The sequence below is a fragment of the Struthio camelus genome, chromosome 5, assembly GCF_040807025.1.
Source record: "Struthio camelus isolate bStrCam1 chromosome 5, bStrCam1.hap1, whole genome shotgun sequence".
NCBI classification, from domain to species: domain Eukaryota; kingdom Metazoa; phylum Chordata; class Aves; order Struthioniformes; family Struthionidae; genus Struthio; species Struthio camelus.
The window spans coordinates 39,166,566-39,189,209 of NC_090946.1; the positions used below are offsets into that span (position 1 = coordinate 39,166,566).

The window sequence follows — 22,644 nt, forward strand, 5'->3', positions numbered from 1 at the left end:
AGAGATACAGTCAAGCTTATCACCAAATGGAACAAATGCAGGGTAGAAAAGGTCTAGTTGCTTTATCTTTTTTTTTTTTTCTCCATGCAAGCCTTGATTATTTTTGTTCCTTCTACTTCATCGAAAAGTGAAGAAAATCAGAAGAGCGTTGTGTATATGTGTGTGAAAATAAAGACTTTGTTTATGGACTATTCCATTATCCATTTTTCAGTACTGGAGTGTTATGGATCAGCCCTATGACATTTCTGCCATAGAAGGTGAGATGCAGGAGGAAAGAGACTTTCTAAAATAAGTTCTTTCTTTCACCTGACAAAAACAGTATCCTCTGTGAAACAAAAAGCGGCATTAAGTGGCAGAGAAGTTAACCTTCATTGCTGAGGTTAATGGTGCTGCTCCGGACTGGAATTATGCAGGTTATACCTATACTGTCATGTTAGCTCTCTGATTACCCACACTGCCCACACGCTGGCTCTTGCATGGCTCTACTCTGGAGGAAACCTTCTGGCTTAGAGTGGAGTTCTGCCCCTAATGGAGTTGTGGAGGCACCTAGCTGAAGTCACTTGCTTCTGGGAATGCAAATCCAAAAGGAAGTCCAGCTTTGCTGCATATAGCCCTAGAGACTGAGACTGATGGTTGTGGAAGCTGGAGACAGAGACTAATGGTTCTGGAAGATGCTGCACCGTCTTTAATAGAATGCACTATTAAACCAGAATGCACTAGAATGATGCACTTTTTAATAGAAGAGACAGGAAGCACTGGAAAAACAGAGATCTGAGCTGATCTCATCCTCAGCGTGGTCCTTAACCTCTTTTCAGAAAATCTGCTACCTGATCTTCTGAAGCTTAATGCAGTAAGAAAGGTTCTTAAGTTCCTGAAGGCTATAGAACAAGCAAGTGTGGATTTTCCAGGAAGATGTATGGCAGCTGCAGCTTCTCCCTAAGCAATGTTCAGAGCAGGGTGCTTGCAACCATTGTGTCATCGGATTCAGACTCAAGCTGTCTGCTCAAAGGGAAAAAACACTGTAAGCATCTGCATAATTGAAACATGGAACAAGCATAATATTAAATGAGGCTAAAACTGCTAAAAATTCACAAAGAGAGGAAACAAAACTCTGTTCTTACCCTGAGTTCAGCTCTATCACATAATCCTGACATAAGGAGGTTGTTCCCTGTAAGAAAAGTTGGTGTAACCAGAATGGAGTTGGTATGTGGAAATCCTCTGTCATTCACAAGAAACAATTTGCATATTTTAGGTACTGATTTTGTTGAAGAAAAGGTGAAACATTTGCTTTAAGCAATACATAAAGCTAATGATTCACTTAAGTTATCAAGTTAAGTGATTATTAAGTTATTAAGTTAAGAATCTTAAGTTCTGATTACATCAAGGAAAGTATTTTTCTGCACTGGTTTAGCTGCAAAAGTATTGCTGATTTTATACTTTATAGATCTGATACAGCTTTGAGAATTAGATTATTTATTGGTAAAATATCTAGTAACCTAAATGTTTCAACAACTGCAGTTGAAATCAAGAGAACTCAGGACCTATGAAAATCTAGTCTAAGCGTCTAAGGAGAGAGCAAACTGTTTCCCTTACAGTCAATGTATCAAATTTCCTACTGTCCTACTATCTAAGTCATCGCAGACACATCCATCCTTGCATATCAACTAGGTTTCTTTTCTTTTCTCTTTTCTCTTTTCTCTTTTATTTTCTCTTTGCTCTTTTCTCTTTGCTCTTTTCTCTTCCCTGCCCTTCCCTGCCCTGCCCTGCCCTGCCCTGCCCTTTTTCCTGTTGTTAATCCTACCTCTAAATTGAAGAGAATTATGCTTCAACTAATGTAATAAAATAATACCTTTTGACCTAAGGCTGAATCATGAAATTGATGGACTGGAATATATCTATATTACCGTGTTAGTTTGAAAGTGATGAGACTGCATTTTTATTTTGAACTTTCAGTCTTCATTTCTTTTTTCTCTTTCTCCATAGCCCTAATCCCTTTTTTGTCTGTCAATTAATACAAACACCCAAACAACAAAATAAGCATATAAACATGAACCCTATTTCACAAAATGGGTTCTAAAGAGTTGCAGCTTAGCAAAATGAAGTTATGAGGGGTTAAAAGAAGCTGCTGACTACTAGAAATGCAATATAGGGTAGAGAACAATCAGAACGATTACCTGACCAGTGAATTGGAGAGAACAAATGGAGGTACGGAGTAAAGTCTACAGAGTATTTTCAAATAAAAAAAAATCAAAACAAATAGATTTGAAGCAATCAACGTGTATGATAGAATGGCCACGGGATAAATGATGTTTCCTGTTGTCCTTACTTCTTTGTGAAGGCCTAGAAAGCTGGGCATCTATGATGCTTACCTGAGGCCTTCTATAACCTTGGCAAGAACAGCTGAAAGAAAAGGTAGAGGAGCCAGTTCAGAGACTGGCCAGGTAGAGCCATAGTTAGGAGGGATAATAGCAGCTTTGGCATTTTGAAAAAGTTCTCTGAAAAAAAATAGGAAGAAATAATTGAACAAAATGTAATCAAATGTAACCAACTTAGTCTTCTATAGTACAGATCTGGCTCTTAAAAAAAGACTGGGCAAGTCCACATCCTTAAGATTGCTTTCCATTTTCTAATCTGCCCTCACATGATACAGTTTATTACAAATTATGCCTCTACACACAGAGGGTGATTTTCTAGCCTTAAAGACGGTTTTGTACCTACTTGACATGCAAAGTGCTATACCAAACCAACCAATCAATGCTTTCTCTGCAGAAAGGCACGGAAAAAAACTCTTTTTAACTACAAGATTCACTCAGCTTCCTAAGCACTTAAAAGTCACTAGTCCTGAACACTTTCTGAGTGCATTTGCATAAAATGTACCCCTTCCCTTCTATTTCTTGCCTCATACATTAGATTATTTTCATACTGCATTCTTGGAGACCACTAAAATATATTAAAAATTTCAGAGAGCATGTACAATTCTAACAAGCACAAAAAGATTAAGAGGACTGAAAACTCCTGGTTTCCCTGATCATCTTTACTGGCTTTGTATGTTAGTGTTGTGAAAATGAATGACAATTTGTGATTTGTCCTCTAAGAACTTAAATTTCTGTCTGCAGAAGTTATTAATGCTCACTTTGGATAGGTCACAAGGAGAAAATCATGTTAAGCTAGAAACAGATTGAAAAGAATGATCAGACCTCTGGAAAACATCTGGAAGTTAGTTGTGAGTTGTGGTCAAAGTTGAATGAAGTAAATGAGGAAGAACTGATGGAATAGTTTGTTTCTGAATGTTTGGTTTCCAGGACTGATTTTCACATGAACAGTCATGATAAGGATCACTCCCTTGCTGAGGTCAGGCTATTTTTCACACTTACATGCCATGATATGGAGTCCTAGAAGTCTAATTTTAAGTACTGGTCCCGTATTCCCAGAATTTCATGAAGACCTCAAGTTTTAAGTGAGCTAGTCATTTTTGTGTGTGGATGCAGAGTGGTAAGATAAATTTGGAGTTAAAGGATGTGCTAATTTGTCCACATAAATATAAACACTGAAGACCTCCAAGGAAAATCTGTGACAAATGTGCGAATTGGGAGATTTTACTAGAAACAAACAGGAGGCCAGTAATACTGACTAGGATCAGAATATATTTTATCTAGTCTGCCACCAAGAGGAAAGGGTAACGGCATCCCAGTTTTCAGGAGACAAGACATGGGCTCAGCGCAAAGCTGAGAAAGACCTTTTTTTCACAGGAGATCATATAGGAGCTCAAAGCATAAAGAAGAATGTTCAGATTTTGCAGAGCAGTATTCTGGTCCAGTAAACCTCATGATTTTATTAATGCTTTTAGATCTCTGAAAATAACTAACAGACAGAACAACCAGTAGGATGAGAGAGGTGTTAGATCAAAAAGAAGAGAATATGGATGTGCTAATATTGGAACTAGTCATGTTGCTAATCTCTGTGCACACTTGAAATGAAAATGTATTTCATGGCAGGGAAAAAAAAAGCAGTTATGAGCTTTAGAAAAATTCCGAAGTATGTGCTGTTAAGAGAGTTAACGTAATGAGGGGAGTTACAAGACAAACTGAAGTCGCCTGCTGAATGACTATGCAAAATGGAAACAATCTGTATAAAATGAAATATTATGAAGTTTTTATTTCAGATCAAATATTTACAGAAGTAACCCGTGCTAAAAGTGTCATAAACAGCACTCTAAACATAATCTGGAGAGCAGAAAGCTGGACAGAGGACTCCCCAGATTAACAGAATCAGATAAAATACTCAATTTACTATAGAACTGCATTTCCCTTCACCACAGAATAAGATCAGTTGAAATGGGACAGAGAAAGAAGACACTTAGGAGTGAGAGCTGAGAGACAAAGAGATATGTCATTTATTCATTCTGCTGCATAAGATATTTCTCAGTAATCCACATCCAGGCAAGATCGCGTAAAGATTTTGCATGCATCTTTGCTGCCTGAGGAAAATCAAGCCATTTTCCTAGGGATCTTTCTCCAGTGATCTAGTGACATTGACTTCAAATTTATATTTTCTTTCTGTATAGGACTTTCAGATCTCTTGCAATATAGCTCTTAATATTCTCTGTCTTCCAGTACTGTTGAAGACCACCATTTCTTTGTCACAGAGACTGCAACTCTGAGCTTCGTGTTTGTTTTTTCCCCTTTCCTTTTTCTTGCATCTAAGCTATGTGCATATCCCAACTTTTTTTTTTCCTCCAGGCCATTTCAGGAATCTGACATTCTTTCTCTGTCTGGTTAGAGCTGTATGAATAATTGACTTTTAGTGGCTGAATCTAAAAAATAAATAAATAAAGGAAGTATAGGAAATTTATTTTAACCCTAAACATTTCTATTGTTTTCTTACTAAAATGGAAAACCCCTGATATTTAATTGTGAGTTCGATGAAACACTTATTTCAAACCATAATTACGTACCTTTTCACTTTAAACTTCGTTAAATTTTGAAACAATAAAAAAACTCAGCTTTCAAAAGCTCCAACTCTGGCCAAAACAATTCAGTGAATTTAACAAGAATTTACAAATAGTTTTGATGGGCCCAAATCACCATTTATTGGACAAATGAAACATCTGACAGAAAAATAATGCCCAGGCCTAGTCTCAACAGCTAACACAGTCTTCCATTCTTGATCCTCTCCTGCCTCTTCCATTATTGCATTTCTTTGGCAGTAGCTTCTCCAACTCACAAATCTTGCTCACTTAATTCAAAAGCCCCCATTAAAATTTTATTTGCCCATCACCTAGCATATAAATTTGCATTTATTGCTCTTTGACTATGCAAAACAAATTTTCAAGATCATTTTCAGGATCCAAGTACAAGAAAAAGCCTTCTCAGATTTCAAATCTTTTTGCCTACTGTATCTCTCTTGCCTCTTTTTCTTGTCGCAGATTATCCCATTCATCTCCTTCAGCCATTCCTAGCTCTATTCCATTTTCCACAGCATCCCCACAGAATGGTATTTCCTACTCAGTGCAATTCACTGGGCTCCTGCTTTTATATGCACATGACACCTCTCTTCTCTGAAATCTTATGATACAGTTTTTTCTCTGCAACCATGAGAGTGAGATATATTTTTTTCTCTAATATGAAAAATACCCAAATCACAAGATATACATATATATCTCCACCCTAAAAACACCCGTTTCTCCCATGTTACCAAGGAAATGAGTACATAGTTAATCATTATGAACAAAACACAATCCTCCCCATCTTCTCTATTTCTATCTTTCAGTCTGTCAGTCCTTCAGGCAAGAAGCTGTCTTACTGCATTACTGTACAAATGGTTGGGACGATACAAAATAATCAAGAACAATAGCAGTCTTCAAACGCTGCTAAGACTAACTCCCTCTGTAGGGGATTTGAGCTATAATGACTGAGAAACACAGGACGCTGGCTGTTAATGACTGAGTTAAGTTACAGGCCTGAGAAACTGAAGTCAGGAATTGCACAGGCACCCAAAGGTCAGCAGATTTCTCATCTCTTTCTCTGTGTACCCTGCAGTGTTCTGTTAACATTTTGCAATAGGTTCAGCAGCTAAGTTTTTTGGGGTGGGTGTAAGAACGCACCACTTCCTGTGGTGGCCGTTGTGCTTCCTGTTTTCTCAAGGCTGATGGAGACAAGCTGGCGGGGCTGCTGATTTTGAAACAGAGGCAGCTGCATGATTGTCTTGTGAGAGCTCAGAATGAATCACCATCCCATCCTTACTGAAAAATCCCAAATCTTTCCAAAGCTGGAACGCTAACTCTGGTAGTTCTGGACTACCTGCTTGTGCATTAAAAAAAGGATGGGGAAAGCCTGCCATCTCCAAATAGTAAAAAGTCAAGAGCCAGATGACAAAAGACTGGTTGAAAAATCACACAACTTTTGGAAAAGAGTTAGTCTGGTCATTTTATTTGTCTTCCAGTCTTTGAGACAGAGCCTATTCTCTGCAACAAGAACAAGAAGTCTTTTCTTTGCTTTTTTAATATGCAAAACACCATGTATTGCAAGGCTTTTAATTAAAAAATAAGTTGGTAACAGTGGATAAACAGGCAGGTTGTTATTGAGACACAGAACTGCCTTTCTGTGAACCTTTGACCAATAATCATTCTAACATTGGAGGGTTCAAAGATGCACTAAATGCATTTTGTTAGTAAAAGAACGAAACTTCTTTTTGGTAAAAGACAGAAAAGGAAGGGAAAATAAGTACACAAAAATCCTCTGATGTAGGATAAAAGATGCAGAATAAACCTATCTTGTTGCAACTTTCTCCAGTTATTATTATTAAAAATTTGCTATCAGTATGAGATATTCTCCATACCTATTTAAAAATAACTACGACATAACCAAACACAAACACACACACACACACACACACACACACACACACACACACGGAAAAAAGAAAAGTAGTTAAATTCATACTGGACGTTGAGCTTCAGAATCACATTGGCCCCTAGATTGTCCAGAAATCTTAGGCTAACACCTGTTAGCTAGCATATGCTAATAACTATGCTTGAGAAATCTTGCATAGACAAGGCAGTGTGCATTTTACCATGCACTAAGCTCACCGAATTAAATATCATCCTTCCCTCTATGCTTTAACTTAACCATCATAGCACTAGACTTTTCCAACAAACTAACATGACATATTTTGAACCTGTTTCAGTTCATATCCAAGCTCCCCAGCCTGCTCCAGAGATGCTCACAATTAAAGCCTTGACTCACTACTGTTGTCTTCATGGCCATGCCCAAAGCAGCCCAGGGCTACATTTTGGAGACAAGATCAATAAAACAAAAGGAGAAAGTGAGAAAATAAGAGAGAAGACCTCTTTCTTCTGGGTGGAAGGAGCAGTGGTGAAAGGAAGGATTGGTGGGTCCCTGCTAGGAAGGAATGTGTGGTCACTCCTAGCATTTGGGGTCAGCCTAGAGAGGAACAGAGACTGCTACTTAAACCAAATTGCTCTGTTACTCCTTGATCTTACTTTAAGTCTCATGCCTGAAAGTGACGGTATGTTCAATCCAACTGACTGACAAATTTAAACATTGTGCTGGATACATTTAATGTACAAAAGAGAATGCCTTCTAGATTCCATTTCCTACCCACCTACACCCTTAATTCTAACAATCTATTTGCTGCTGATCACATGCTGCACTGTTATCTTCTAAAATACTCCCAGATACTTACACATGATTGTCCACTTTCTGGACCTTTGCACCCTCCTGCTCTTCCTAAGTCCTCCATATACTTAGACTGCTTTACACAAATAACTAATACGGATGAATGTTCCTTTGCTTTCTGAATTCTTGTCATGGGCCTTGTCATGACTCTTTTCACAGAGAAGTGAATATGAAAGAGCTTTGGTTCCTCTCTCTGCATTGCATTTGTTTCACTTTCTTCTCTTTTCACCCACTGATTTAATCTGAAGCTCTCTGAGCTCAAGTGTAGGGTTCCTCAGTTCCCGGTTCATAGGATGAAGGTACTGGCTCTGCTGGAGAATGCAAGAAATAGGGACACATCATTAGATATCTTCATGATCTCGTGCAGTGACTCAGCCACCAAGCTTCCACTTCTTTATCCACATTCTATTCTGTAATTTTCACCAAGCCTGCTTAGCTGTATATATACTAGATTTCTCATATAAAACACTAGAAGAAGAAAGGGCACATCCCATTTTCCCTGAGCACACCACTGAGCAAAATATTTCTGAGAATCAGTCTATGATAGATTATAAGGCAACTTTTTTATTTTTCCTTCCAAGTCTAAAACCGTAATTATTGCAGTCCTGAATCACACACAGCTTTGACAATCTGGCACACTGCTCAGTTTGTAGCAGTGTGGCGCTACCATGGTTCTTGCAGGGCAATTCCTTATAACTTCAGCTGAGGTGTTCACAAATTTGAGAAACAGTGTAGAGAGATGCAGACTGGTCTTTGGAACTTGGGGGGAAATGCAATGCTAAAACATGGAGGGCGGTAACATGGAAGACACACCAGTTTTGGATGCCATGATCAGTTATGCTAGCTTTCCCAAAATGTACCTCAGCATTTTGTGGAACTGAACATAGAGGATCAAATCACATCCCTTTGCAGTTACTGATGTCCAACAGTGGCTCCAAAACTTCTGCAAGAGGAAGCAGGCCTTCACAGACCTGTGTGATAAGTCTACCCCAGCCCTTTGGAACCACATCCCATGACTGAAAGAGCCCATAACAACCAGAGAAGCAGGTTGCTATCTGGAAACTGGCTACCCAAGACTGCTACAAGTCAGTGGCTAACCATCAAGTCAACTGTCAGACTGCTAAGCGGGGGAGAGGGAGTTGCAGTGTTGTTATGAAAGTTGTTTATCCACTGATCATCAGCAACAAGAGTGTATGTGAAATAACAGCAGGCTTTTACAGAGGGAGCGTCGAACTTGCATTAAGGTTACTGATGATGCACTGTGTCCATAGTTTGTACTCCAGCAGGAGCCAACGAATATGCTAACTGTAAATAATCCTACTTCTCACTTCTTCAAGACTTGATAAATAGAGACGGATGAATATCAGTGTGGACAGCCCTAGAAAACTGCAGGATGTGGGACTTTTAAGAAAAGCAGGCATATACAAAGTTGAACAATCTGGAAGCTTGTTCTTTCACATGGGGATTGTCATAAACAGACTCCACTCCGGACACTGCTAGTCAGCAGTCTTGTCCTTTGACATAATACCAGGATTTTCACTTCAGATTTTCATGTGGTATAGTCATGAAATAAGCTTGAATTTGTAGCTATCAGTTAGATATATCTTAAGTCTGTTAAAGAGGAAAAGTTGTGGTAACAGAATTTCCCAGAATTTAACAAATTCATATCACTGCATAAAAGAACACATTTGTGAGAAGTTGCAGGGCTGAGCTGGATAACAATTCAGAAAGAAGTAGTTAGGAATTCAGGGCCCAATTCTCATTTTCCAAGTATCCTCTTTTCTCTACTCAGGACCAACAGCATAAGTGAGTATCAAACATACAGGTTCCCAAATTTGGCATAAAATGGTAGGGAATGTGGAAGAAGAGCAAGAGTTTCTCTGCTTATGGGAGAGATCCATAAAAAGATAATATTACTTTTAAAAATAGAAATCCCTTTCTGAGTCTTGTTTTCACTCTTGCTCTTCATGTTGCTTTCCTAATCAAACTGGGTTTTGCAGAGAACAAGTAATATGCTCTCAACACTTTAATCAGAAACTAGTAAAAAAAATACCTCCTAGCTTGGGTTAAACATCTTTCACTCCCTTCTACATAGACAGGCATGAGCATAAAGGTAGGCTGGAGACAGGTGCAACCAAGGCCACTGCAATACATGAAAGGAATAGCAAAGCTCAGCAATAAACTGAGTATAAACATTTTCTAACTGTTTTAAAAACAGTTTTATGTATAATTTGAGGAAACTGGACTCAAGGGAAACTTGACTAAAGAAATACTTTCCTGAAATACTTTGCATTTGCAGTCCAGTCCAAAGGAAATAACCATGCTCCCTTGAAACATGTACACACACTCTGGGGATATACCATCTCTGGATTTATCAGTACTCAGAGAAGGAGTGGCTCTGTTTTAAGAAAGAAAGAAAGTTCCTCACCTGTTCAAAGCTGGTAAACATGGAGCCTACCTGTGGCACACGTGCATGTGTGAAAGGGCTTAAACTTTTTGCCAAATAGGATGCACTCTGCTGGATGTGCACCTTATACAGCTGGAAAGAAAAAAGAAAAGTGGAATCTAGTCCTAACAGACACCTAGTTCCACAACAGATCCAACATCTCATTGGTGAAAGCCATATAACAAATGTGAAGGGAGAAAGTGGCTTGAGGATCCATCTGCATAAAAATAGAAGAACCATAAACTGCAGAAGTGCATAGCCACTTTAAAACTGCTTCAAATATTTTGTTCAATCTTCTGTTTCAAATGGATGTAATGACAAGTTAGCAATTTCTGACTGCTAAGAAGATGACCAGAAGAGTCCTTGCTACAGACTGTAGGAGAGTTCTCCCAATCTGCCGTCTGATCTGTCCATGAGGTCACACAGTAACGTAATGCACGCGTACTGAAGTCTGTACCACAGTCCTTCTAAGCCCTTTTAAGATACATCTAAGACAGGCTGGGAAAAGAGTTTCAGCCTCAGTGGAGTGTGTTAAGATGCTAAAAAAAGAGGAAGGCCCTGCTTACTGACTACATTTTACACCGATTTTCAGAGGAAGGTGTTTTCTTTGTGCTATGAACTGTCGTGGAGCATCTCTATCCTGAATAATGTATTACCATGTTGAGATCTTCAAACTGATTCCTAAGGTAGCTGTGTGACAGCCAGTGGTATGCCCAGACCCATGGCTGAGCCTAAGTTTCCGCTTAGTGTCTTGCTAAGTAGGTGTACCAACCTGCATGAACGATCCGGAAGATACTGCTGCACTCTGCAGTGCGGATAGTCCTGCTGTGGCCCTCTAAACTATTTAGTATTATTCTGAGAATAGAAGGCGGCCCTCAGGATGTATAAGGTGTGTGTTTAGTATCACAACACATAGGAATGAAGCTTAGGGAAAAAATCCTTTCCTTTATTATAATGAAGAGATTATAAACTTACTGACATTTAAGTTACCAGCTATTTTATCTTATACAAGGTTTTAATGCCACAAGATCACCCTACAAGGACGATCTGCTAAGAAAGCTTATTTTCAAGCGCCTCTCATTTTCTGATGTGATGGCCACAATAAATAGTTCTTCATGAAAAGGTAGTAAATTAACAGACTATCACAGATTTGACAAAATTTGATTCATCAGATCTTTGGGTTTCCAAAATGGAGGTGATTCTCCATGGGAAAACAAACATGAATCAAACTTAAGAATATAAAGCCTTGTAAACTCGCAAAGGAGGATTACAAGCTAACATATCTAACTTCAAAAGTTAAGTCTTGATTGTTTCAAGAATATAAAGATTAAAGATTTTAGAAGATGAATGTGGGATGGGTCAAGACTTTGCTCAGAAGCTCACAGAAAATGGTTTCCATTTAATTTTGTACAAACAGCAAGTTAATGGCTTCCTGATTTGGGCTATGTTTTATTCTCCAGTCAAGCATCTTTCATCATTTGTGTTCCCAACACCCAATACCCAACTTTCTAGATGTAGTGCTTTGGGGTCAGGTGAAAAATTTGTCCTTGTTTCTGTGAAAGCAGATCTAGACCCTTTGATAATGACTGAATATGAAGGTGTTGAGGATCTGATCAGGAATCATGGTTTTATGACTACTGCTACAATAGCTGCATCAAGTGTTGATCTTTCTAAGGACTGTTTGGACCAGGAAAATAAACAGAAAAATATTTAGGAAACTTTCTTTCCAAGATAGCAAAAAAGCAGCTGGGAGAGATCCCAAGTGTATGCAACATTGCAAAAGAACTTACAGTATTTGTTGTTGGAGGGAAAGGGAGCTACACAGTGTTCCTCCAAGCCTACACACGCTGACCATGAAGAGAGGCCTGGTCTCTTCCTACCTCATGCAAAGTGGGAATGGAAAGAAATGGGGAATGTTCTCTGCTGAAGACTCTGAGGAAGAATAGGTATCCATCACGCCCTCCTTTCCCTATCAAAGAATAAGTTGTGGAAGGGAATAATTTATAGCCTTGCCTCTCTTGAAGGTTTGACGTTATAAAGTTTCAGAAAGGAAAAAAAAGCACTGCACATCCCACTACCAACTAATAGCTATTTCTAAATATAAAAGGCTCTGGTGACAAAGCTGAAGATACCTTAGTATGTACAGATATCTCAGACACTAAGAGCAAATGTGCCAAAAAGTGAAACTCATGGGATTCATGTGTTCTGCGACTTACCTTGTGCCTCCCACTTAACAGATGAGGGTTGGCTAGTGTTGTGATCTACACTGCAACAATACAGGTTTATTGTTATAGCTAGGGCAGATTAAACAGCTCTTCAGGTTATCCTCAAGGATGATGCCCAATTCTTTTAGGGCTCATGGCAGCCCTGTTCCTAGGACCAGCATAGCTACTGAAAAAGATTATGGCATCTTTGTAAGATTGTCATTTTGACAAAAGAATCTTTGTATTCAGATGCAGAGTCACGAACCCCAGACTCAGCCCTTGGTTCTTGAAGGACTCTCTGACATGTTCTTCTTTCAGGGAATTAACCATACAATGTAACACAAAATGCAGTTAATTTGCAGAGTTGCAGAGGTCTTTCCTGCTGCAATGTCTTCTTCTTCCTGAAGCCTTCTTATCAGATCTACAGACAGTTAATCCCATCTCAGCTACAGTGCAAAGGATCAAAGCTGTGATCTCAGAATGACACAAAATAAAGGAGTATCTAACCCAGATAATTTTAACTGTCAGCCTCTTGCACATTACTTCTCTCCCTGCTTTCTGGGTTAACTATCCAGTTACACTATCCCTTTTGCACAGCATATCTTCCATCATCTGCCTTAGCACATGTAATAACATCCAAGATGCACCCAGATAACCTAGTAGGAGGCTTGCCTTCTGGCTAGAGAACCTCTGATCAGCTAGAGTTCTTTCCCCAAGTGAGAAGAGTCAGTCTGTGCCCCTGTTCCCAATCGAGATCTTCAAGAGCAACCTTTCATAATTCCAACCCCCAGTACAAGTTGATTTAGTCAACAGTGCCTCAGGTCATTCCTCCTACTGGTAATTTGAGGAAAAGAAGCAATCTTCCACTTTTCATAGGACAAGAAGGATAATCAGGTGAAATTCACAGACTGAAGTGGATGGTAACACCAGGAAACAAGCTCAGGAAACCAGCTCATCATAACATGCAAAGGAGGAGTAAAATGACAAATGCTGTTCTAGTAAACTTGTGTTTACTGGCATGCTCTTGAGCAATAGCTTTGGTAACATGGTATATATTCATACATACATACATACACAGATTCAAACACATACACATAAACATACACAAAGACATCCCTTAGAGCTGTAAGACAATTTGCAGGTGGTGTTCAGAAAGGCACAAATGTTGTGAGATTCTCAATCTATGAACTTATTGTTGTTCTTCACAGCACTGTCAACAGCAACTTTGAGCCAAATCTATTTAAAAACAGTAAAGGCAGAGAAGTGAAGTTGCCTTTGGCTGTGCTTTTTTTTTCTCTTTCCCGTTGTAGCTTCCTCTTTCTCTTCACCAGCTCAGCACTGCTGGCAGCTTTTTATAAACCACGATTCCTACTGCTGTCAGCTTGTTTGGAAACTACATGGTGAGCTCAGTCCAGCAGCTACTGCTGTGGGTTTGTGTTTAATTGCAGACCGGATTTGCTTTAAATTCTGTCCCACCACCATCATTTTCACTCTAAAACACGCAAAGAGGTCTGCATATTCAAAAATATTCAGTGTGAAGCAGAGTTTTGCACTAAACATACACAGTTAAAGTAGCATAAACTAGAAGTGGAAATACAGTCACACGTCTGTGAATAAGCGGTAAAGAACTTTTGCACAATGCACATAGGAGTGATGGCTTCTGGAAGGTTAAATCATGGCAGGGCAGTCAGTCATGGAGTTATTCTAGGTTGACAGTAATCTGCACTGAGCATGCAAAGACATATTATGACCAGAACATTCATTGTGAATCAAAAAGTAATACTGAGAAGATCTTCATTTGTAGAAGAATCCTCTACATACCTCAGATACCTTTAACACCTGAGACAGAGTAGATGGATGAATACAGTGCTGTCTAGAAAGATTATAGTTACATGAAGGATTCAGAAAAAAAGAGTAAAAAAGCTTAATCTAGCCATAGCATCAAGGGAAGATTACTAGGAAAGTAGGTAGAAGCAACAATGGGGACGAACAGGAGCAGGACTGAGGACACTGTGAGTTGGGATGGTGCGATGAACAACATCTGCGCTCCGGATGTATTTACTCTGTCCTCTGACTGCTGTTCCCAAGGCAAACTTTTCCATAGGTTCAGTGGAGAGAAATTTGGTCACTAATTTGGGACAGACATTTTATATTTCTTTTTACCATAGCAGAAATTCTACAGCCAGTTAGGGATTGGGGGCTGCTGGTAAGATCTTGGTTGGAGGCAAATGGTACTCGGAAAAAAAGCTATACAAAAAAAAGAAAGTCATTTGCTTCCTCTGATCAAAAGTTCAACATTTTTTTTATTTGCAGATCTCCAAAATGTTTCCATGAAGGTGCATGTGGTCCTACACAGTGAATTTATGCCCACTGAGAACAAGTTGTTTTTTTTTTTTTTTTTTTTCCAGATCTCTCAAAAGTACTTCACGGACTTGCAAACACCTACAAACCATGACTTGAAAAGTCACTAAATCATGACTCAAAAATGTTGGTCTAAACATAATATTTGTTCTAGTTAAATTAAGTTTATTTTGTGTATTACTGAACTGCACAAAACCAACATTGGTAACAATGCACTGCAACTGTGAATAGTGTTAATTTAGTCAGTTAGAAGTTTGCACTGTTTTAAATATACAATCCACTATTTGCATAAATTTTAATTAAACAATGAAGGTTTCATATGTAGATGAGGTCCAGGACTGAAAAGACAACAAACTTGAGTAAGCCAAGAGGTACAGGAATGGGAATAAGCTGACTGGAGAACAGATGAAGCTCCATTTAGTAGCAGTGAAGCACATTTAATCAGCAGCTTTATCTATATTTGCCCATATTGTAGGTAACTGCACATAGTATTGCTAATAGAACTGTAACTATCTCAACCCACTGTGTTATCACTCAGTGGTTACTAACTAGACCTCTCTCAGCAGACGAAGCCATTGAGAAAGTCTGTCCACTTCTAAGCTGGTAGGAATCCTGCAGTCTGGGGACAGAGTCAGCTGAGTTATGAATACTCAGTCGTGGCCCTGGTTTGGTGTCTACTCCTCTGTCTCCTACCATCTCCTACTCAGAAAAGAACCATTTCCCTTTTCTTAACGACCACTGAAATCATTTAGGGAATTTCCAGCACACGGTGTGCAGATTCTGATTCACTGTAGCCCCAGAAAATGTTTAACTCCTTCTGGGAATTATTGCAAATTGATCCAGTCCTACACACTAAGATACCCCAAGTTCCTCTTTCCCTTTTTCTCTTTCAACTATATACAAACAGTTAACATCCAAAGCATTCTGTTCCTCTACACTCCCTCATACACATCTGGCACTGGAATGAAATCTTCCTAGTCATGAAATCTTGGGCTCTCTGCACTGTTAACTGGGTCTTATTTATGAAGGTCTCGTCTCCTAGAATGAGAAGATAATTCATCTTCAGAGATATATAAATACCTCTTGGCTTATTCTTCTGTAACTTTCACTACAATGTTTCACTGCTACCACTAATTTAACATGGTCAAAGAAAACTTCTCATTTTCCCTTCCCTTCTACCTCCTTGTTTTAGCATAACTATTCTTGTTATCCTCAGTGTAAGTTGTCTCTGACACCATACCAATCAACATAAGCCGGCTTTAGGATGCGCAGTTTCCTTTTGCAGGACACCTATACGATCAATTTTTTTCACTTTCTTTTCATTGTCAAAACTATCACCCATCAGTGGCCTGAACTACGGCAGTCTCCTTCTCACTGGCCTTGGTGGCTTCAGACAATCGTTTCCCTTTCTCTCCTTCTTCTAACCTAAGGGGGGGATCAAATCGTTGTTCAAATGCTCTCTTTAGTATTTCTCCACCAAATTCCTGTCGGTTACCACATCAAAAACAAGTTTCTTGTTCTTTTAAGACCCTTCACAACATTGGTCCTCCCTAGTACTTGTTTGTTTTATGTATTATTATATAATACTTCTGGCATAACAAGAAGTTTTAGATAAATACTGAACTGTAGTACAGAAGATTGTTTGCATTTAAAAAAAATTACAAGGCTAAAAGGAACCAACATATGAACCCACGGGAGCAATGGAAAGGTGGAAATAAAGTACCAACCTATATATCATTAGCAGCACAACTTTATAGAAAATATAGAGCCAAAATACTGAGCAAAAACAACTGCAACAACAACAAAAAAAAGATAATTACTTTCAATGGGCCTGAAGTCTTTACATGACTGATGTAAAATCTGCCAAAGCAGTAAGCAAATGGTGGTTCTAAAAAACTGAACAGCTTAAGATGGAGCTGCTTAGCTCTAGACTATTTCAATTTTCTACCACAAGCTTAGTGAATTATGTCAGATTTTCAGCAGCCACTGCAGATATCAAGGTACCTGAAATACCTTCAGGCAAGAAAGCAAAAATGGAGACAAAATAATGTAATCACATCCAACTTAATTTTTTTAAGACTGTTTAAGGTTACAAAGGAAGCTAAAGTAAACTAACTCAAATACAATTTTTCTTACCAGTAACTACTTTTGTAAGAAAATATCAATATAGACAATATGCTACAGAGTTTGTCATACACAGGTCATACACACCTCTAAAGCTGTAACGTGGGGCTTGCATGCATATTTCATCTCTTATTCAGCCAAATGTATACTGTGAAATTGTACAAAGAGCCTTGACTTCCAATGCTTTAGTTCTTCTGTTTATGCAAAATTCCAGACACAGAGTCCTTGTGAAAGCAGTGGTAAAGAACAGGAAGTCCAGTTGAACACCCATAGATCACCCAAAGAACTTATTCATGAGTACTGTCTTTTGAGTTCTGGGAGATTACTAACCGCCATAATCCTAGTAAAATGCATGTGTGAAAAGCATTATTTGCATTAGGAGAGCAAATAGATACAGTTGCCCTCTCAAGAAAGAACTGTTGCCAGAACACCCAAATCAAATTCCAGATAGCAGAAATATTTCTGACACAGCCTGCGGAGGCCACTATGGACCCTGAGAATGGTTCCTTTCTAAGGGTGGGTTTAGATCAGCAGTTTAGTTTAAAAATATAAGTGCACTTTTAAAATTAATTTCTTGATCCTCCCTACTTACTGCAACTTGCATCACAGAGTAGTATTAGAGCGCACCAATTGGATTATTTTCAGATGAAACTGAACCAGATGATGCACTTCAGAACTCCAACTTCAAATGGGAATTTAGTCCATGGGATCAGACTGGAGCCAGCCTGAAGTGACCCCCCCCTTCCTCCCAAAAAAGAAAGTGCAGGATGGTTGCTGAGCCTTCAGCATCAACAGGCTTCTCTTTACAAATATGCTCTTATCGGGCTGTATTGCTTGTTAATGTAGACATAGCTTAAGATACATGGACACACAAAGTCTGCAGTTTGTAGTTCATGTTTGAGCTGCCTGAAATGCATCTGAAGAGAAGTTACTATCCCCACCACAGATCCAAGTAAGAGAGAAAACTATTTATTATTTCATATTATTTCATATCAAATCATCTCAAATGCACCTCATCCTTATAGTTTAATTCTGACTATTAAAGCATCTGACTTTGGGGAAGAACTTCAAGTTAATTGACAGATGAATTTAAATAGAAATGAGAGACTAGACTGTAGGTTCAAGGTACAACTATGTGAAGCGCTGTTAGATACTACTGCTTGCATCTTAGTGACGCTACTGACTGGGATGTAGATTTCAAGAGTAGATGGCATAAGAGCATTCTTCTACATTGTCTGCAGAATGCAGAAGACCACTAAAAACTGACACCAAATCATACAGCTATTTGGACATGCCTTAAAGCCAAAACAACTCTTCCCAAATACAGCAAAATAATCAAATATAGCTGTTATACAAGCAGATCTTGAAGCAGTATGAATTGCCCAAACGGAGATTTTCTTCCTTGCTTAATTCTGCTCTACAAACAGTTTAAAACTTAGTAATAAAATGATAAATGAAGTGTTTTTCATTACTGCAAGAGACTGGTTTTGATAATGTGGTTCCTAAAAAATCCATGAAGCTTTCTGAATTAGTACTGTCCCAAGTTATTCCTCTTCCTTCCAAAGAAAATATGAATCTTCATTCTGATATAGATTTAGTCCAGTCTACACTTGAAATCTTTGCCAATACAGTAAAATTAGGTAAGACTGAGATATTTTAATGACATTTTTATGACATTTCCCACTAGTTAAAGTTCTTGTACAGATGCAGTTGCATAAAACTTGGGAACCACACAAAGTGGACTGTCAAAAGCACTTTTTAGCTGCTACAAACTGCATCAACCTTAAGAGGGGATCCCATATATCCAGAAAAAGTCTTTGTTCAAGTGTAGTCACAGTTAAAAACCTGTAGGTCTCACAAAGAAACATCAGTGAGTGATAACCTGTCACATGGAAAAGGGGAGTATATATTAAAGTGGAGACTACATTCAGACTGTTAAAGATCCCAAAGTAAAGCTCCACATGAGAACAATTTGTAATAAATTCTTATCAGCTGGTAGCTTGCAGCAGCTCCTTTCTAGTTCCTACTCTCTCACTATGGAAATATGCAACAAAGATATTTCAACTCATATCTTCCAACTCAGTAGTCGTATATGTAACAAAGTTAAATGCAGAAGACTGCCCCTGACTCCACAGATTCCACAGTGAGAGAGATCCATAGGCTCTTAAGAGAAGAGCGCAAACCCCACATGGCATCTGAGTGGATGTTAAGGTTGAAGGATGACACGTAAGACCCACAAGCCATGCGATCTCTGGGTAAAACAAGTTCAACAGTAACAGTTCTGGGAAGAATATGCAAGATATAAGGGGATCTCTTGTTTAGAGGTCTGATCTTCCTGTTACAAGCAAACTCAGTAGCAGAGTCTGTGTAAACACCTGTTTCTGATTAAGAGGCTTCAGGATGAGTGATGTTTTATGTGGTTTCAGTAGGGAGAAAAAGTACCTTGTGAGCACCAAACAAGGTTTGAGGTAAAGGGACCTCTTTGTGATGTGGCTGTGAGTTGAAAACCTTTTGCTTTGGTAGCTTGTGGTTAGAAATAGTTTGAAGAATAAATGGGTAGAGGTAGGGGAAAAACTGCCTTCAGAAGTATCTGAGGCACACAGTGAGGTGATGTTTAGGGGGAGAATAACTCAGATTAAAATCACAGAATCACAGAATGGTTGAGGTTGGAAGGGACCTCTGGAGATCATGTAGTCCAACCTCTCTACTCAAGCAGGATCGCCTAGAACATATTACCCAGGATTGTGTCCAGACAGCTTTTGAATATCTCCAGGGAAGGAGACTCCACAACCTCTCTAAGCAGCCTGTTCCAGCACTCAGTTACCCTCACAGTAAAGAAATTTTTCCTCATATTCAGATGGAACTTCCTGTGTTTCAGTTTGTGGCTGTTGCCTCTCGTCCTATGAAAGTTAAATGTTTTCAGAAATTTAATCTTTCAGCTGAGCAGGTTTTTCTCCAGTCCCCCAAATTCCCATCATGGAAAAGGATCCCTAGCCTACTTTAAAAGCCTTTTTAAAGGTCAGATTACACTCTGTGAGGAGCACCAACATCATACAGAGTATAGCTTAGAAATTCATGTATCTTGGGTCGAATTACTTTTTCCTCCTGTTTATTCCAAACAATATTGTTAAACTCATCTTCTTCTGCCACCTTCCCTTCCGAGAATTTCTGCTGGCTCCCATTCTGCTTTGGCATCAAGTTCAGACTACTGGTCCTCATCCTCAAGGCTCTACATAGTTCTCATCCCTGCATCTCATTTATTTCTTCCTCTACTTGCTCTGCCAGCATTCATCACCAGTAAATACCTTTATGCTTTTTGCCAGACCTTCTTATTGCCTGAATCAGCATCACTGATACTATTTTCCAGGCAACTTTATTCCGCCTGTTGTAATTAATTAAATCAATATCTGCCTCTCTAATCTGCCCCCGCACTGAAGACATACCAAAATGTTTTAGAATAAAGGTAAGCATTTAGAATTACAACAAACAAATCTGGAAGCATCTCACTACAGTAAGTGATGAATGTATTTGCATAAACACTCTCCTTCATTAACATGTTTGAGTTTTTTCCATTTTTAAAAAAATATTATTTTTAAAGTAAAACCTTACAGCATCTCAGGATAGGAACTGGATTGGTTTGTGAACTGCTAGGTATTGGGTAAATAACAGAGATTATTAACAGAGACCCTGGAATTTCAGACATAAGTTATAAAGAGAGGGGAAAAAAAAAGTGATAAAAATGACTTGAGATAGGCTAAAAAAGACATATATAAAAAGTCTGGTAATTATTTATATGCACTCAGATATTTTTGATGGGCATTTTGATAGACAACAGTGAAACTATTCTTTTAGATTCTGTAGTTCAAGAATGTATTAAAGCTGTATCTGATAAGCACCTCTCTACTAATTTGGTAATTTCATATGTTGTTGTTCTATGTGTAAGTCATCAAATAAAGCACTGCAAGGACCTGGGCCAAAAGTAGGCATTCTTTTAAGGGTGAGAAAATTCTATGATGACAAACAGGGGATAAAAACCCAGTTAAATCTAGGTTGAATTTTAGCAAGATTGTTACTAGTAATGTTCCTATACAGATACAGTACTGTAAACAAGCATTTTATTTAACTATTAGCATTTCCATTTATGGAGATACTCTCCTTCCTAGGAAACTAATTCAACTTCTGGACTTCCTGCTGTTCCTCAAGCTTTATGATGTCTTATTTTCTTCTAATTCATTACATAGAGAATCAATTTGATTATTTATGTTGATAACCTTGGTATGTTTATGATTACTCCTGGTCATTAATGTTGGTCCCTAAGTACAGTAAAGCTGGTGCAAAGTATGTATCCTTATTAGGTAATTTCCTGTGCTAAGAGACAGCATTGAAATATCCTCCAGTGTATTAAATATAGTTATGTTACACTTTAATAAAAGACCCTCTCTGGAACACACTACATTTTTATGCCTTCCAGTAGCTGTTTAAGGTAGATTTCAGTGTATTAAGAGTCAGATGTCTTCTCTGTTCAGAATAGCATTTTTAATATACGTACAATTGCCACAATGACTTTTATCATCTATTATCCAATTATCCATTTTAAGATTTATTTATGTTACTGTTCATTCCTTTCTGCTCTGTTTTTATTGATTTTTATCATCAATACTTTATTTTGCTTCTCTCCTGTTCCGCCAGGTAAACCTGGTATCTGCTAGGCTGGCATCGAAAGAGAGACTTGAGAATTACCTCAGAGACAAAACTGGACTGTTTAGCAGTTTATTCATTTCTAGGTTAACGTGAAGATTTTTGGTATCAGTAAAATAGGACTGAAATGCATATGGATCAACTAATGCTGATGAAATTCAGTCTGGGGCTTCAAGAGTTAATCTCCCATCATGTTCTCAATCTTATCCCATTGCTAATACGGTTTGCTTGTAGGGTTCCTTAGGGTGGGGAATGAGAGGAACTTGTGAGTGGCCTCTGGTTTTACCAGTGTATGAGGGAGGAAGTTTGCAGTGGCTGAAATTCCCCCTCAGACATAGACCCAGGTGAGTGGTGAGCAGGCTACTTTCAAAAGCAGAACCTGTGGCACATGGGCATAGATTGAAGGGGAACAACCCAGACAAAGAAACTTCACTTTTCCAAAATATTAGTAACTAACTGCAAAGCAAGAAAGCATTTTGCAGAGTGAGAGAGTTCTTCCCTTGTTGCAAGGGCCCAGCCCCTCAATCCTGCACTGTGGCCCACTCACTCATGCCTCTGCCAGAACCATTCGTAAGAAAGGCACATGTTCAGTGCAGCCAAATGCAAGCAAAACAGGAGGATAAAGAGATGGGAAAACACCACATAAGAAGAAGAGCAGAAGAAAGAGAAATTTCAGTATCTGACTTTTCAGATACACTTCTACAGCTCTGTTCTCTACTCACTGTTAAAGGCACTCTTCTGGGATAAGTAGAGGCCATGACATAGGACTTGTTGCCCACTTGCTTTCTCCTTGCAGGACCTAGAAAAGAAATCATAAAAAGCAAATAAGAGGACTCAGTGACTTTCACTGAACTATTTCACTTTATAAACAAGTTTGTAAAGAAAGTCGCACTGGCATAGCTTTAATTTTCTGTAGAAACCAAAGACTATGATAGTTGAGACTGTATACTCTTTTTTCCCCTTCTGCTAATTATTTCCCCTTCTGCCACTTCATTCCAGCATAAGACTATCATTAAAGCAAGTCTGTGCCACTGCATTATTCTCACAGCAGTTGTCAGGACTGTAGCTCTATGCTACATCACTAAACCCGAGAGCAGCGACATCATTATGGTTC

General features: G+C 38.7%; 1 protein-coding gene across 6 annotated transcripts in view; it reads right to left on the reverse strand.

The window, feature by feature from the left end:
• SLC39A13 (solute carrier family 39 member 13) overlaps positions 1-22,644 on the reverse strand; it is a 55,328-nt gene that overhangs the window by 32,438 nt on the left and 246 nt on the right. For 5 of the 6 annotated variants that reach the window (XM_068945700.1, XM_068945699.1, XM_068945673.1 and 2 more), the window contains exon 2: positions 22,253-22,329. In XM_068945700.1, coding sequence (XP_068801801.1) covers positions 22,253-22,329 — 77 coding nt within the window. Of the gene's footprint in view, positions 1-7,704; positions 8,004-22,252; positions 22,330-22,644 lie in introns of those variants that run through there. The other variant, XM_068945694.1, reaches the window with a different exon arrangement.